Source organism: Petromyzon marinus, chromosome 6 (assembly GCF_048934315.1).
Source record: "Petromyzon marinus isolate PM22_M1 ecotype Great Lakes invasive population chromosome 6, UKy_Petmar_22M1.pri1.0, whole genome shotgun sequence".
NCBI lineage: Eukaryota > Metazoa > Chordata > Hyperoartia > Petromyzontiformes > Petromyzontidae > Petromyzon > Petromyzon marinus.
The window spans coordinates 273946-291225 of NC_133672.1; the positions used below are offsets into that span (position 1 = coordinate 273946).

The 17280-nt window shown below is 47.9% G+C and overlaps 1 protein-coding gene across 1 annotated transcript in view; it reads right to left on the minus strand.

The window, feature by feature from the left end:
- LOC116939724 (echinoderm microtubule-associated protein-like 2) overlaps positions 1 to 11501 on the minus strand; it is a 69446-nt gene extending 57945 nt beyond the window's left edge. The window contains exon 1 of the mRNA XM_032948486.2: positions 11302 to 11501. Coding sequence (XP_032804377.1) covers positions 11302 to 11344 — 43 coding nt within the window. The 5' untranslated portion in view covers positions 11345 to 11501. The remainder of the gene's footprint in view (positions 1 to 11301) is intronic.
- Between the last annotated feature and the right edge of the window lie 5779 nt (positions 11502 to 17280).

The window sequence follows — 17280 nt, forward strand, 5'->3', positions numbered from 1 at the left end:
CTTTCAAAATGGAATGGCGAATCCTTGATCCAGAAGTGGATTGCCAAAGGGCTGCTTGTTACGGCGCAGTGGAGCTTTTGTTCCGAGAGCCCATACATTCGGTATGTATTTCTTTTTACATATTTTGGCCAAACTGCATTTTTTTTAAATAAACAAATTCTATTGAACGATTCAAGATTCCCGATGGAGCAAGATTGTCAGTGGTGGCAGCTAAAGTACAATTCTCTGCTTTATCATTTTTTCCAAAGAGAAGTAGGCAAAGGACATTAATGATGTCACTCTTAATACGATGTAATTTTCTTAAAAGGTACTCGATTATCCATAACAGCCGAAAACCTGAGTGTTAAATGGTACTCGGTTAGTTGAAAAGGGCTTGTGTGATAATAAAAATCGGCGAGGTCAGATTTGGCAGGATGCCAAGCGTCAAAGTGAAAATGTAAACACAAGCTTTTGCGCAAATCAGTCAAAACCAACATCACACTGTATTGTACTAAACAGCAAGCTCATGGTAGTTCATCAACTGTAACCAACACAACGAGCTTGGTTGGACAGTGTAATTGGAGATTACTGTAAGGAAAGTTAATTTTCGTTTCATCATCACTACCCATTATCAATGCACGTGCTGATTTACATCCTCTCTGGCACGTTCTCTCCTTTGGCTGTAACTCCATTGTTATAGTCTTGACAACCAACGATAACCCCTTTTAGCGACATGTTCTGACCAAACCTACTTGCTTTCCTTTAAAATCAATACGTTGTCTCTAACCTGCGTGTGCATTCTCTTATCCGAATATGTGCCCCATTGTCATTGCAAGCACGCGAAGCTCCATGCTTCTTCGCACCCTTCTGGGCTTTCGTTACACTTGTCGAGGTTCACGTTTCTCAACCATACGTCATAGCGGGAAGTACAAAAACACTTTTCTTTGAGCCCTGTCCACCTTCGGCAGCTGCCCCATGTATGCACACTGCTGTTTCCCAGTTTTGAGTCTCCAACATACATCTCCGTTTGTTTAGTGAACCTGTGCATGGCTTTGTTTGTTTGCATTTATCCTGAAACAACTCTGAAGCCTTCTTTAAGAGGTTATCAGAATCAGAATGGGTTTTATTCGCCATGTAAGTTCACACCGACACGGAATTTACTTTTTTTTACTTTATTCTAAGATTCACAAAAACGGAACGGCCACACCACAATTACATGATGAGCATATAGCCGTCTCTTCTTTCCCAAAAGGTAACAGACCAAAACGGAAGAGCCTATTGATGTCACTCACAAGAGAGCAATTTATGGTTTGGTGAACCTGTACGATGAAATATTGACAAACATGCGATTTTTATTTTACTCTAATACAATGGCCAAACTTGGTAAATTCGTTCGAGGAGGTGGTCACCCACTCTGGGCTTTACAAAGCATGCTTGGTACTGCGTACCTGCACAAAGCATTCAACATCATCATTGTGAATTCACGCGGACGCACATACCGCCTGGCACAACATTTATGGAATAGGCAAGTTCCATTCGTAAGGAAGCAAGAAGTCACGCGTCACACGGCGGTACATGACCACAATTACGTCTGCATGCATTTGTGCCCGCTGGCAGCCAGCGCGAACGCGTCCATACGCTTTAATGCTGGCATAGAATCGATGTCTTGCAATGCACTTTGGAAGAAACGGAGAGCTCCGGATCACTTAGCGCAAAGGCAATACGGCAATGCACGTCGATCGTGAAATTGGCTAATGGGTGTGGGGGCTTGGAACAGCTCAGACCCCAGTGGGACACTGCTGGCGAGACTCATCGTTCTCGGGATCAAGTTTCACGTGTTGGCCAATTTAAAATTTCCACTTAACAAATTAACATGGGATAATAATTTTGTTATATTAAGGCAGTCGTGATAATTTCGTAATTATTCTTTGTTTTTTTCGGTAAAGTCACATATATAATATGTTATTTTATTATTTCTACGTGACTTTACCGAAAAAAAACAAAGAATAATTCCTGCAGTCACGAAAGCTCCAAATTCAAATTTCGTAATGTTTGCGAGTTTTGCCAAAATGCCACCCAGGTTCAGTACAAATAAGACAACTCTTCACCTCCATCACTAACAGTGACTCAACATAAAATGTACTGCTCTCAAGAAATGCCACTGCCCAGAATGTTATCCTGCAATCGGAAGGCTGCGAGCTCAACAATGGTTAGGGGTTTAAATCTGCCCATCATCCTTCCAGGGTCGATAAAATAGATACCACTACGTGGAGAAGTCAGCAGTGGTTGTCCTAAGGAAAGACTCGTACCCACCATTGGAATGTGGAATTTTCATCACCAGTTCAGGGCTGTAAGTAGAAAAGGAGCACCACCTCACTGCTCAATTGAGCAGAAATCACTTCTGACTTCATATTCAAGGTGACAAGGTTTTGATCTATGCTTGTTTATAACTGATATCAGCTCGTGTGCAAGTGCCATGTGGATTGTCGCAAGTCTGGGAGAAGACAACGGTGTGGAGTCATTCATCCAGCAGTGGATAAATCACGGCTGACGAGGATGCACTATTTACTCAGGTTTAGTATTCCATTGTTCAATCAATACAAGCCTAGAAGAGTCAGGTTTGCTATAAATCAGTAGTTTATCGTACAATGTGGAAGCTGTTAGCGCGACGTCTGCTACACGTGTGCGCTTGATCATCTTGCTCAATAAACACCACGGTTGCCGCCTGTGTGCAGATGTGTACACGCGCCCAACACGCTTGCATCACTACATTTAATTATAACTGAAACGCATCCAAATATATATAAATTGAGTGCCCTATTTATAATCATATTATTAGCATGCTAAATAACTGCATTTGTTCAACCTGAATGTCATCGGTGGGTCTCAAACTCGCTTTCAAGCGGTCGTGCTGAATTTTGAACAATTCCTACTCAATGTTTGTTGCACGCAGAAGAAGCTGCCGTTTGCAGAGACAGATGTACACGTAGAGAAAACGGAGAACTCTCCAAAGACGAGTCAGAACTCAACATCTTCCACACCCAGCATAGAAACAGCTCCAATAAATGCTAATTTTAAAAACAACATATTAATAACCTCTAAAGGAGCACAAACATAACTCGGGCTCACGACTCACGGCAAAGCACACACACACTCAAGCCTTCGTGTTTCTAAATGTCCTTGCGTGGAGCCTGCAATCTTGGTTTCACTGTTGCGACTTTGATACGGGTGTTTCAAGCTACTTGCAGATAAAGATAACGCGATGTCGACACTTTAGAAATTAAACGATGGGTAGTGCATCAGCAGTGCTGGCCACAGTGGGAGCTCGGGACACGCATATCAGATGAAGGAAACGGACAAGCCAACCTCAAAACTGGATAGAAACATTTTGGGGCTTTTGCAATTGCTCCCTCAGTCGAATCACTCACCGAGATGAGCAAAGACATCAGCCCCACCCTGGTACAGAGTTAATATTATTTACAAGCATTCCACACTCATTTATGTCATCACAACGACCTTTAGAAACTGCTTTGGAAGAGAAAATGAGTCTCATTGTTTCTGTGCTGGACACACCAACTGTGCATCATGAAAAGATGTTGCTTGCATTTGAGCCGAAGCAGATGGATGCTGTTGTCCCAGGTCACAAGTTCGTCGTGGTCATCTTTTCTTACGTCACCATCATACTTCCTCAAATTTATTTTGATGGTGACCTAACACAAAATTACCACAAAGCCCCCCCGCCCAGCCACCCTTGCAGAAGAGCGTTTTAGGTTCAAGAACCCGACCCCAGGTAAACAAATATAAATTAACTAAACTGTATTGCTAAGCCTCCCGCCTATAGCAACCCACATTGCCCAGCGGAGTGAAGTACTGTATGGTAAAAATTACCCCTTCGACCTGCACAGCATGGGGAGTCGATCGTCCAGCAGTGGATTGGCTAAGTCATTAGCCATGCCATTATGGAATTGGCCTTGTCTTAACGTGAAAATTCACCCACAATTGTAATGTTACGCTTTGCGCCATGAAGCCCGTCGATGAAGTGTACAGCCGAGCAACAGGTGAAGTACATACACCTATGAGCCAAGAATGTGTCCCGCGCGTGACGTCACTCCACGAGGCCCAACCCCCCGCGTGACGTCACTCCACACGAGGCCCACCCCCCTCAATAATATTCATGAGTGGGTGGATTTTTACACGAAAGCAGAGGAAGGTCCAGCTGAATTTAATAATTTATTACACAAAGTCGCTTCAAACATGACGTTTGTTTACAGAAAATGACGGTAAAAAATAAATATACCCAGCAGTGCTACATCCGTGCGTGACGGCACTGCAAAAGAGGTCCCCCCCCCCTTCATTAATATTCATGCACGCGTGGAAATTTACTCACGCACAAGGTCGCGCACTCCACATGCCGCACCCCTCCACAATAACCATATGCGGGTGACGTCATTCCACATGGGGCACCCCCCCCCCCTTCCCTCATTAATAATCATGAGCTGAACAATTTTTCTATTGAATATTTCAGATTTACTGCAATATACACCCGTTCTTAGACAGGCAAAAAAGCTAGTTATTGCTAGAGTTGTGCAATTTCTGAATATGTTGTACAATTTATTAATTGAATTAAAATGTGCACATTTCTTTATCAATACAGTATACAAAGTTAACTCGAGTTGTTGTAAACAGTGGAGATAATCTGGCAAAGTGCTGTGCATCTGCACATATATATACCGATGGGACCAGTACATCAGTCGGGCGAGCACAATCTACGGTGGCGAGATGTTAACTACCTCTCCTGGTATACGGAAGGTTGTGGGTTCATCAACACTCACTCAATGCAGACCCTGGTACCTATATTTTGAGTGTGTATATTCTACCCGTGGTCGTGTGGATTTTTCTCTGGGTCCTCCGGTTTTTCCCTCCACATTTTGAATCAACGTGCATTTATAGTATTTGGCTGCTATACATTCCACATAAGCCACTTCGTTGAGCTATTATTTGTGGCCAGGTCGCTTCTGAAAAAGAACTCTATACAGCTCAGTGAGCCTTACCTGGTAAAATAAAAAAATAGTTTAGTTTAGCTCACAAGCTAGAAATGCTGCGAAAATAATTATTGCTTTAAGGTACGAAAGGGAAGATGGCATCACACAAATGCACAGACTTCTCCAGTCTCTTACCCTCCTGGGCATGGACTCGTAACACTTGTCAGACAGCATAGACACAATACTTCATTCACCGTTTTTGTATGCAACTGGCTTTGGTGATGCATACTTGTAAAGAAGTGACTTGGAAGTAGGGTTGGTGGATCACGCAGCAATTGCGCATTATATACTCGCCTGCAGGGGCGGTTCAGTGCCAGTCGGAGGCAGTACAGAAAACTCTGATACCTCTCCCCTCTCATTTCACTCCCATCCGCACACTCTCCACTCTAGCAACCAGGGCTTTCTGTCGAAGGCGCCTCCAATCAACCTTCACTCAGTGGCAGGTCGCTCAGTCTACAACCACCCTCTTCCCAGCGATTGGTGCTGCCGTTTTTCTAACACTTTTTATTTCCACCGTTTCTGCATAGCATCCTGAGATGTGGTTACTACATTAAACTCGACAGTACATAGGCCCAAATTACATTGTATTCAGACTCGGGCTTTCTCAGGCAAACAAAAGCAGAATTATCATATCTTAATATTACTCTGATGCACCCATCATCCCACATCCTCGTTTGTATCCTGCATACTCCTTCCTACGCGAGATTAAGCAATTGTTCCCATCCAATCACCATTTTGTGTGGAACTTGGAAGGGGCTTCGTAAATTGACTACATAAAAGCAAACAATGCTGCAGTATTACATTGTAGGCAAGGGAAATAATGTGTAATCGACACGTGCAATTACACTAAACACAGTGTATTGAATAAATACAAAATACCCAATACTCTACTGATGTCTATAGATACTTGGCAAGGAGCAGCTTTCTTAGATACGAGTCCGAGCTCTTCACTCATCTCCGTGAACCCTCCGACTTGATTCCTCCACCCAATTTAAGGACTATCAGACAGCTTCGTGTTCACTCATCCACACTCACCCACCCACACACCACACTGACAGTCACAACAATACACTCACTCATCCACACACTCACCCACCCACACACCACACTGACAGTCGCAATAATACAACAACCACCATTCGCCACTAAGTGGCGGTGACGTCACCACAACGCTTGTGCCAGGCCATGTGCACCTTGAGGCCACGTGAAGTGTCGAACGCCCGCTGGCTGGAGGTCACGGGGCAGACCCAGGTGCCACAGGTCGACTGACTGAGATGACCGAGATGACTGGCTGATGCACCACCTGTGCTCCCTACTGTGCAAACTTGCTGCGCTTTAGCCACCCGGCGCTCCGCTCGTTGTTGTGATTGTCGCTCCTCCGCTCTCCATTGTTGTTGGAGGGCGACTGCCTCCAACTGTCCAGTAGCGTCCTTCACGAGCCTCCTCCACTGAGGCCGATCTTGACACCGCTGGTACCAGTCATCGGCAAGTCCACTCAGCTCCACGTCCACCTGTACCACATCACTCCATCTCTTCTCTAGCCTGTGCCGCGCCCGTTTAGCCCTCTCTATCCGGCCGAACAAAAGCTGTTTAGGCATGCGGTGGCTGGGCATGCCGGCTACATGACCAAGCCATCGCAGCTGTGCCTGCCGGAGGAGCTCACCGATGGGACTTTGCCCAGATCTTTCAAGGATTTGTGAGCTCCTCACACAATCCAGCCTGGTTAAACCCAGGATGGATCATAGGCAGGCCAGCTTAAATGTTTCTAACCGGCAAAGATGCTCCATTAGGGGGGGTCCAAGTTTCGCAAGCGTAGTGAAGCGAGGGAATGACCGTGGCCGAGAAGACCCGAAGCTTCGTGCGGAGCGACAGACCAGGTAGCTTCCACACAGCGTTACGCAACCGATGAACATAAATTGCTGCTCGACTGATTGGGAGTGAGACCTCTGCTGTTAAACCGGAGCCGGTCATGAGCACACTGCCCAGTTATGGGAAACTCTCCACAACTGCCCCATCACCGATTGGGAGTTGTGGGGGTGGAGTGCCCGATGGTACAAAATACCCAGGCAGGTGCTTAGTTTTGGTGGGGCTGATGGTAAGGCCCCACCTCTTAGTGGCACGCTCCAGTTTCAGCAGCAGCGTCTCCAACTCCTCCTCTGAATGAGCAGCAATTACCAAATCATCAGCATACATAACGTGGTTGACCAATAGGGAGCCATCCCTTGACCGCACCCGGGCATCGATCAGCCTACCATTAAATCTGTACCAAATGGAAATTCCTCCGGTACAGCTATTGAAGGCTTCACGAACTACGTGGTCAAAATAGATGTTAAATAATGTGGGAGCCAGAGGACATCCCTGTCGCACCCCAAGGTGTACAGGGAATGGTTCCGACTCCCGGCCACAGACTTTTACCTGGGCCCGCTCACCATCATGAAGGTCCTTAATGATCGTGAGCAGAGGGTCAGGGACTCCGAAAGCACGAAGAACAACCCAGAGCCCAGGCCTACTGATGGTATCATAGGCCTTGACCAGGTCAATAAAGCAAAGATGTAGGTCTCGTTGGAATTCCCTACACCTCTGCTGTAGCAGACAGAAAACATGGCCTCTATGCAGGACCACCCTTTCTTGAAACCAAATTGGGGCTCTGCAAGCCTCTGCCCAGCATGCCTGGTAAGGCGATGTTGAATAATCCTTGCCAGGACCTTTCCCGGCACACGGAGGATTGAGATACCCCTGTAGTTGTTACAGTCTGTGAGGTCCCCCTTCTTAAAGAGGGGGACCACCAGGGCATCCTTCCAATCCTGCTGAACCCGTCCAGTGGTCCAGACTGTTGTTATGATGTCATGTAGGGCCGTCTGTGCACAAACGCCACCCTCTCTCAATATTTCGCTTGGGAGATCATCTCTGCCCCGGTGCATTTCTTGGTCTCAGACTCTGGATCGCCTTCAGAACTTCCTCAACAGATGGCACCTTAGCCAGCCACTCACAGGGGGTGACTTCTTCTTCCAGCACCTCACAGAAATGCTCAGCAAATCTGCAAACCTGTTCCTGGGGGTCGGAGATTGGATCACCATTTTTTCCCCTAATGATGGTAATAGGTGTGGCGCTGCAGGTTACTTTTTTGATGGAGTAAAATAGGGATTTGTGATCGTGGGCCACTGAGGCAGACTCCATCTCCTCAGCAACCCACGACCACCACCCATCCTTGCAGCACCTCACGGCTCTCCGAACCTCCGAGCGAAGGCTGCGGTAAGCGTCCTCATTCTCTGACGTGGGATGCTGTAGAAGATTAGAGTGGGCCTGTCGTTTTTTCTCAACCATCCTGAACACCTCCTCTGTCAGCCAGGGTCTCTGGGGAGGTCTGGACCGCGTACCCAAAGCAGCCATTGCAGCTGCATGAGTCCCAGTCCTAAACCTTGCCCATTTACCCTCGAAATCAGGAGGAGTGGGGGACGATGCCAACCCCAGCCGCAACAATGATTAAATTCTCACTTGCAACTTTCATCAGCTAACTGAGCCCAGGCCACCTTAGGTTGGAATGGGGTCCTGGGTGTACACCCACCACCGGAGTGGAAGAATGGCAGGCACATCTTACAGATGACTAGTCGATGGTCAGAGGGCAGATCAGCTCCATGGTAGGTCCTGGTGCCAAGGACATGGGCTCGCATCCGCTGGTCCGTCACTATGTAGTCCAGCAGATGTTCTTGCTTGGATCCAGCATGCATCCATGATGTTGTGTGGATGCGCCGATGCCGGAACAGTGTGTTGGTAATGACAAACCCATGGGCTGCACAAAAATCTAGCAGCCTCCTACTGTTATTATTGAGCTGATATGGCCCATGCCTTCAACTCACTCCCGACCAGGTGCCAGCATCATGACCAACTCGGGCATTGAAGTCACCCAACAAGATGACTCGATCCCAAGGGGCCACTTTAGCCAGCACCTGTGACAGGAGGTCATAGAAGGCATCTGACTCATCGGCCTTGCCTGTATCCCTCCACGGATGTTCGTCTTCGGTGGGGGCATAAGTAACCACGACCACCATTCCTCGCCTCTGGTTGATGGGAAGGCGAGCCCAAAGTAGCCTGGGGCTTACAGCTTTCCACACCTCACCACCACGCTCCCACCCCCCTTCATTATTTTGTTCCAAAGAAGAGCCACACCCTGTTGTTTGGCAGTCTCCTGCCCCGAGTAAAGGACTGTTCACCCCTCATCGTGGCAGGAGCCAGAGCCGTTCCAACGGACCTCCTGAATGCCACAGAGATCCAGGTGGTACCGGTCCAGCTCCCAACAGAGGAGTGGCAGCCTCTCCTCTGCAGTGAGCGTTCGAACATTCCACGTGGTCATCCGGAGTGGCTTTTCGTTGTTTCTGGAGGAGCCCCGAGGATAAAGATTCAATCTCCTGGCTCTGCCAGGAGATTGAATCACTCACTCATCCACACTCACCCACCCACACACCACACTGACAGTCGCAACAATACACTCACTCATCCACACACTCACACCCACACACCACACTGACAGTCGCAATAATACACTCACTCATCCACACACCCACACACCACACTGACAGTCGCAACAATACACTCATTCATCCACACACTCACCCACCCACCACACTGACAGTCGCAACAATACACTCACTCATCCACACACCTACCCACTCATCACACTGACAGTCGCAACAATACACTCACCCATCCACACACTCACACCCACACACCACACTGACAGTCACAACAATACACTCGCTCATCCACACACCCACCCACTCATCACACTGACAGTCACAACAATACACTCACTCATCCACACACTCACACACACTCATCACACCGACAGTCGCAACAATACACTCACTCATCCACACACTCACACACCACACTGACAGTCACAACAATACAAAGACAAAGATCCCGATATAGCCTGTACCAGACTGTAGGGGCAAGTGCTGTTAGCGAGCACCTATGAAGGCCGTAACGGTACACGAGGGGGTGGGTGGCCAGTACCACGCCCGACCGCCTTTGTCTCCCTAGTGGCGATGTTTACACACCGCACCAGGTACTCATTTGAGGCTGAATACACCCACTCATCCACACACTCACACCCACACATCACACTGACAGTCACAATACACTCACTCATCCACACTCACCCACCCACACACCACAATGACAGTCACAACAATACACTCACTCATCCACACACACACCCATACACCAACACTGACAGTCGCAACAATACACTCACTCATCCACACTCACTAACCCACTCGCCATACTGAACATTACAACACTTTCTGCTTCTTCCCTCGCACTGCTTAAACTTTTGAATTCCCTCCTCCCACCTGTTATCATATAACCTTGCATTAATTGAAGATACATGTGTAAAGTGCAGATTTTTGCTGGCCGCTTGACGTTTGGAATATTTGGGCCTGCGCTCAGAAACTGCTATAAAATAAAAACTCCATTCACATAAATATCCACACTCACATTCACACGTGTGCCCATCAGCTGATTGCAGACACGGGGCGTCTGGTGTTGCTGTGGAAACCCATCGCAGCATGCCGAACGTCAAACAGCTGCACAAGCAACAACCTTGACAGCGTGATGATTGGGGGGGGGGGGGACAATTACATTGTCCCTAACAATGCATAGCATTGTAGTTGCGACGCCAAACCAAGCAAGGCGAAAAGGCGGAGGCGATGCGCATTGCGTGCGTGTTGTGTGCGCGTGCTTTGGGCCCGGGTGTGTCCGGGGTCTCACGTGGACGGACGGCTCTGCGACTCCGCGGGGGGCCGCAGTGTGTGTGCGGGTCGGGTTTCCGAGCACTGACACGGCTGCCGTGACACGCGGGACAACCCCAGTAGAAGAGTTACTGGCACACGGAAATTGAACCCGACTGACATTTGTGCTAATGTACTGAGAAACACGCGCACTACGCGGGCAGATAGGTGTGTGTACGCCGTAGATTGTTGACACCTACCACTTGTATACTGACACGAGCATGTACATACACTCAGTTGTAGGTACTGTACGTACACACACGTGTACACCATGTAAGTGTAAAGTTACAGTACACGTAATGCACACGCGTACGTACGCATACTCTGTACATTTACACAAACGTCAAACACGTTCTAAAAATAAGAAACTCATTCGACACGCATTAAAACACAAAATACATATACACATACAAAGACGTGTACACATGCATGTATGTGTAACAAACGTGCAGACGCGTGTACACAGACATGTGTGGTGGCAATGCACTCACTGTATGCGTTGGAGAGCGGGGGAGATGCGCTCCCTTCGTCCATCCCGCTCAGATGGTGCCAAGTAACGCGTGTCAGTACGCGCTCGTGTCAGAGTGCACACGTAGCGAACGCTGTTAACACGAAAACACGGAAACACGTAAACACAAACTAATCCTCAAACAAGCGCAAAACCGCCTACCCGGTGCGCCGTGTGCGAGCGCCGCGGTGGGGCTCCAAGCTTATATAGCCATGGGGCAAACCATGTGACCGTAGCGAGATGATGAGAAGGGGATAGTAATTACTCCAAAAAAAATAAATGATAGCGCTTAACGACCAACGATCCGAACTAAAGCGTTTATATAAATTGTATTGATAAGTAGATTAAATTTAATTGATCAATAACATGTGTTTTTTTCTTTTGTAGCAATTACAAAAACACATAAGTCTGGCAAAATCATAAAACCCCCCTTCATTTTTCAGTGAGATTTATGAAATGGAAGATTCCACTACGCGGAAAGCAGTGATGGCCTTTTTCACGTAACTCAGTACACATGCTCACCGTTGACATGCGATTGTGATTTAAATTTGTACTGTATTTGTTGTATATTGATTATACTAACATGACATTCATATAAAGTACAGATATTCATGTGCATTTGTAAACACAATTTGTACAACATTGCACATATTCTTTTCAGTTTTTGCTGTGATATGTTTTCTTTGTTATTATTGATTTTGTTATATTGGTGACCCAAGTCACTCTTTAAAATTAGTGTTTCCATAATTAAGTTTTCACTTGGATAAATAAAATTAACTTGCAACTCGAAATATGCAAGTCACTGTTATACATGTGGAATTCCCAGCCCCACTATGTACAATCATATATACGAGTGGGGCTATAGTCGCATTTGTGAGACTAAAGCTATGCTTAAAGTCACGTAGGTGAAAATAAAATAACAAAAAATCACGACGTTGTGGCCGAAACGTCGTGATTTTTTGTTATTTTATTTTCACCTACGTGACTTTACCCAATAGAACCAAAGAGTATGGATCCTAGCAGTCACGAAAGCTTTAAATCTAGAATTAAAGCTATGCTTGCCAGCTGCACAGACTATGTGTTTATTACCTCAACTTAACGAGGAAGTTAAACCTCCAGGCCCAACTCTTTGTTAATAGTTTAGGCCCCACCCCTAGCTGCGCCTTTCCTTTTTAAGACCCGCCCTTCTTTAAGCCCCGCCTCATTGTGTTCAGGCCCCGCCCCTTCCCCAAGACACAGTTGGGCTGATGTGGGTGGTGGGTGAGGGTTGCGTGTTGGGGGGCAACACAGCAGCCAAGGGCCATAGACGAGCTGGGAAGGGCAATGTTCCAGGCCTTTATCGATCCAATGCTGGCTGATGGTCTCCTGTGTCAGTTGTGGGGTTTGTTTGACCATACTTCACCACACTGGTCAGGTCAAGTGTCAAGTTTATTTAGCACGAGTGGGGTGGGCATTCGTCGCCAATGTATATTTAAATCGCCTAGAATAATCAATTTTGAGGATGAAATAGAAGTAAGCGATCTCAGATCCCTTTGGATAACTGCAAAGAGGAGCAGTCAATAGCATAACTACTATAATCACCCAGGAATGTCTGTCCTTAACGCTCGTGACGTCACTCCACATAGACCAGCCCCCCTCATTAATATTCATGAGCAGGTGACATCCTCCAAATGGACCCCCCCACCCCTCCTCATTAATAATCCTGAGCGGGTGGCGTCACTCAATATGGAGTACTCCCCCCCCCCCTCATTAATGATCATGAGCATGTGACGTCACTCCACATCGAACAGCCCCCCTTATTAATCATTATAAGGTGACGTCCTCCAAATGGACACCCACCCCCCCCAATTCATAATAATTAGCGGGTGACGTCACTCCACATGGGGGGCGAGGCGCCTCCTCCCCCCTCCTCGCCGTCAACTTACATCCCTCACTACAAAGGCAGAACCCTCACGTCACGTGATCTCCGTAACGCTGTTGAGACATCAAAGTAAAAAGGACGTCGTGATGAGCAAGGGATTATAATCTTAAAATTAAATAAGTCTGTGTCACCGCGCACTTACAAATTGCACACGAATGTATGCAATGAATATCACTTCGCGGTCTGTTTTTCGCTTGCAAGTTTCAGATTTACTGCAACACACCCGTCCTTGGATGGGCAAAAGGCGAGCACTGCTAGAAAGAAATACCCCTTCCACCATATGGTAGACCATTATTATTAGTTTTAATTGCTTTTGAAGAGATACAGATTTTGCCAGTGAGCAGTTATAATGGGATCTATTGTATAGTAGGACATCTCCGGATGGAGAGAACCTATTCGCTCAAAGATGTTAAATCCCGATGGAGTGAGCCTTATTCGATCAGTGTGGTTTGGTGAAAGCTGGGGATATTAAGTGACCCCACCAGCACCCCTCCATATTGTGTGATGCCCTACTGCTTAGGGACCATCCATTTAGTACGTACGCATGGAGGGGGGAGGGGGGGTTAACCCAAATGCGTACACTTGCGTATGGGGGGTCTACTGACAATGTACGTACGCAAAAAAAACGAGGAGGGGGGGGGGGGTGAAGCCTCGATAATAATTTGTCCACATTGGCCTTCAAATTAGTTAGACAGTCCGGCGGTGGACTATAGGCTTAAACACGTTAATATTATTAATCCTTGATCGTTTCTGCGTGGATTAAATATCGGCCGTTCTATAGGACTACCTTTTTTGCCCGTCCAGTAAATCTGAAATATTCTCTAGAAAAATTGTTCAGCTCATGATTATTAATGAGGAGGGGGTTGCCCCATGTGGAGTGACGTCCCCGCTAATGGTTATGGGGGGTGCGGCATGTGGAGTGTCGTCACCCGCTCATGATTATTAATGATGGGAGGGATGTGGCATTGGAGTGCGTGACCTTCTTGTGCGTGAGTGTAAAGTTCCACGCACGCATGAATATTTATTAAGGGGGGGGGGGGCTCTTTTGCAGTGACGTCACGCACGGATGTAGCACTGTGCTGCGTTGATTTATTTTTTACCGTCACTTTCTGTAAATAAACGTCATATTTGAAGCAACTTTGCGTAATAAATTATTTAATTCAGCTCGACCTTCCTCTGCTTGTGTAAAAATCCACCCACTCATGAGTATTAATGAGGGAGGTGGGCCTCATGTGGAGTGACGTCACGTGCGGGACGGACTGACATATTTGGGTGATTATAGTAGGTAATTCAGGGGGGGGGGGGGGTGCGTCAAGCATACGTACGCAGGTGGTGGGGGGGGGGGGTAAAATACGCGTGCGTACAGGGAGGGGGGAAGGGGTCAAGTTTTAACAGATTTTTGCGTACGTACTAAATGGATGGCCCCTTACTGCATCTGAGAATTGCAATCATAAACATCATTATCAGGTGTGCTCTATTTACTTTTGGATGAATATATCCGCAAGTCATGGCATCTCTGCCTCAAGATTCGTGATGCAATAAATGTTGCTCCCACTCACAAACTGATTTAATGGCTCCATCTCCCACGCACCTTCCCTCCTCTGGCTGTTGCTCCATCGCTAGTTTCAACCATCGGCCTGCCCTAGGTCGAATCAGCCTCAAATGAGTAGCTGGTGTGGTGTGTAAACATCGCCACTGGGGAGACAAAGACGGTCTGGCGTGGTGCTGGCCACCCACCCCCTTGTGTACCGTTCCGACCTTCATAGGTGCTCGTTAACAGCACTTGCCCCTACAGTCTGTTAAGGCTATAGGGGAATCTTTGTTGTTGTCATAAGTGCTCTGCTGTGGATGGAGACCGTGTTGAGACATAGGTGAGCTGCCATTGTCCTGGAATTGAAACCCACTTCTCTGTGAGCTGAAGTCAGTGAATGAAGTTGTGCTCTGACCCTAGCCAGTCATTGCAAGTCACCCTGGGTCATAGTTTTAGTCTAGAACTAGATAAGCAATGACTGGGACCTAATTATACCCTTTCATGCTAAATTAATGCAAATAAATTACTGTCGTACACTGAAGCAAATTATACCTGTGTAGTGACATCGCGGGATGTCGCTGTGCAGTGCCGGCCCTAGAGAGGCACGGCGTGCGGTGTAACGACATCGCGGATACCACAAGGGTGTGGGTGTAGTACCGGCCCTAGAGGGGCCCGGTGAGCGCTAATTGATAGCGCTTGGCGTGCAGTGCCAACCCTACAGGACAGCGTGTGGGAGTGCCGGCCGTAGGAATGTGGTTACTAAAGGCCATGGCACTCTGGTTGACCCGAGAGGACACGTGACCAGTTAAGTCTACAAAGGGGCGCCATGTGCGGGCTAGGGGGGTCACGGGGTTGGAATCCAGATCCGCCCGAGGATTCTGGAAGGTGGTCGTGGCCAAGGGCAGAGCCAGCCACACCACAGAGAATATAAGCTGGGTCCCCAGAGGGACCGGCGTTGTTGTTCATCCTGGAAGAAACCTTCGTTTACGTTCTCCGCTCAATGAGTCTCCAACAGGTGAACCTGGACCCGAACTGTTGCTAGTAGCTAATTACGTTGTAATTAGTGTAGTTAGCCTGGTGGTCACCACCGTTAGTTGTTATTCTGTTAAGGGGGAAGTTACTCGGTGTGTTGGAGTTAAATAAATGTGTTGCCTCCAAGCATACGTCTGCGACTCAGTTGAACTCACTACAACTGGTGTCGGAAGTGGCCAAACATTATTTTGTTAAGTAAGATAGCCGAGTTAGGTTATGCTTACGTGACGTAGACTACATACCAGGACGTTGGACGACGAGGACGACGAAGGCATTATTCCTCAGACAGTCCCGGGGATGGCGATCCTGGAAAAAGGGAGTGAGGCGCCGTCGGCGGAGCATCACGACGACCATCTCAGCGACAGCTCACCGACGTCGGAGAGAGAGCGCCGCACATTCCGCACCCACCTCGCTGAACTCCTCGAAGCCGTGGCGGCGATGGTCGCTGAAATCAATCATTAAGGACTAGCGGTGGAGGAGAGAGCACCGGAGCTGCGTGGGGTCGAGCATCCTGTTGCCGTTTCCCGCCAGCGGGAAAGCTCTGTGGCGCAGCCCGCGCATGCGGCCGCCATTTTGTTCGCAGAGCGGGACGGAGAGCCCGCCAAATCTGAGACCGCGCCGCGTCAGCCTGTTAAGATTCCATCTCTCAGGCGACGTCTACCTTTTGTTAAATAATTTTCAGCCGCCGAAGGCGACTGGGTGGCCTTCAAGCACCGGTTCCAGATGAACTGCGACTTGGTGGGGTGGACAGAGGCGGAGGCGCTGAGAGCGCTGCCCGCCGCGCTTGACGACGACGCTTTGGCAGCGTTTCTCACCATCCCACTGTCAGAGAGGGCCACGCTACAATAAGCCTTTACTAAAATGGCGGCAATCTACGAACTGCCGTCAAACATTCGCCATAGGTTCGCTGCGCGGAGGAGAGCGGAGGCCGAGACGCCCCACGCCTTCCGTAGCGCACTATTGGCGCTAGCAAAGGCTGTCTTCCCGAAGATGGACCACGACGGAGTCAACTCACTGATCCTCGAGAGATCTGAAACAATGCAGAACCAATTCCTCTGCCGTGGCTGACCATTGTTATAACGCTGTGGGCTCGCATGATATTGTTTTTTCCGAGACCAAGGTACTCTGCAAACCTTCGGGCTACTATCAAAGGTTTGTTCATGAAGCCATCCAGATATATAAACATAGACATAACACCGAGAAGATGAATACAAATTGTGCAATCTGTTGGAAGGATGTTATTAACCAGGTAAAACCCTAACTGCTTTGTATTGGTTGTCGTCTATCATATCTGCCGGGTACTACTACACCAGGAAAACGCTTGCCCCCCCCCCCTATCCCATACCCCCACCCCCTCCCTCTCCCCCTTGCTCCTCCCCCTTCCTTGCCTATAAAACGTCTTACTACGGCAACTCTCTCTCCCACTTCAGCAAAAAAAATTCTTGCTGTGTTTTTCCCACCTGATGATGATTGCTTGT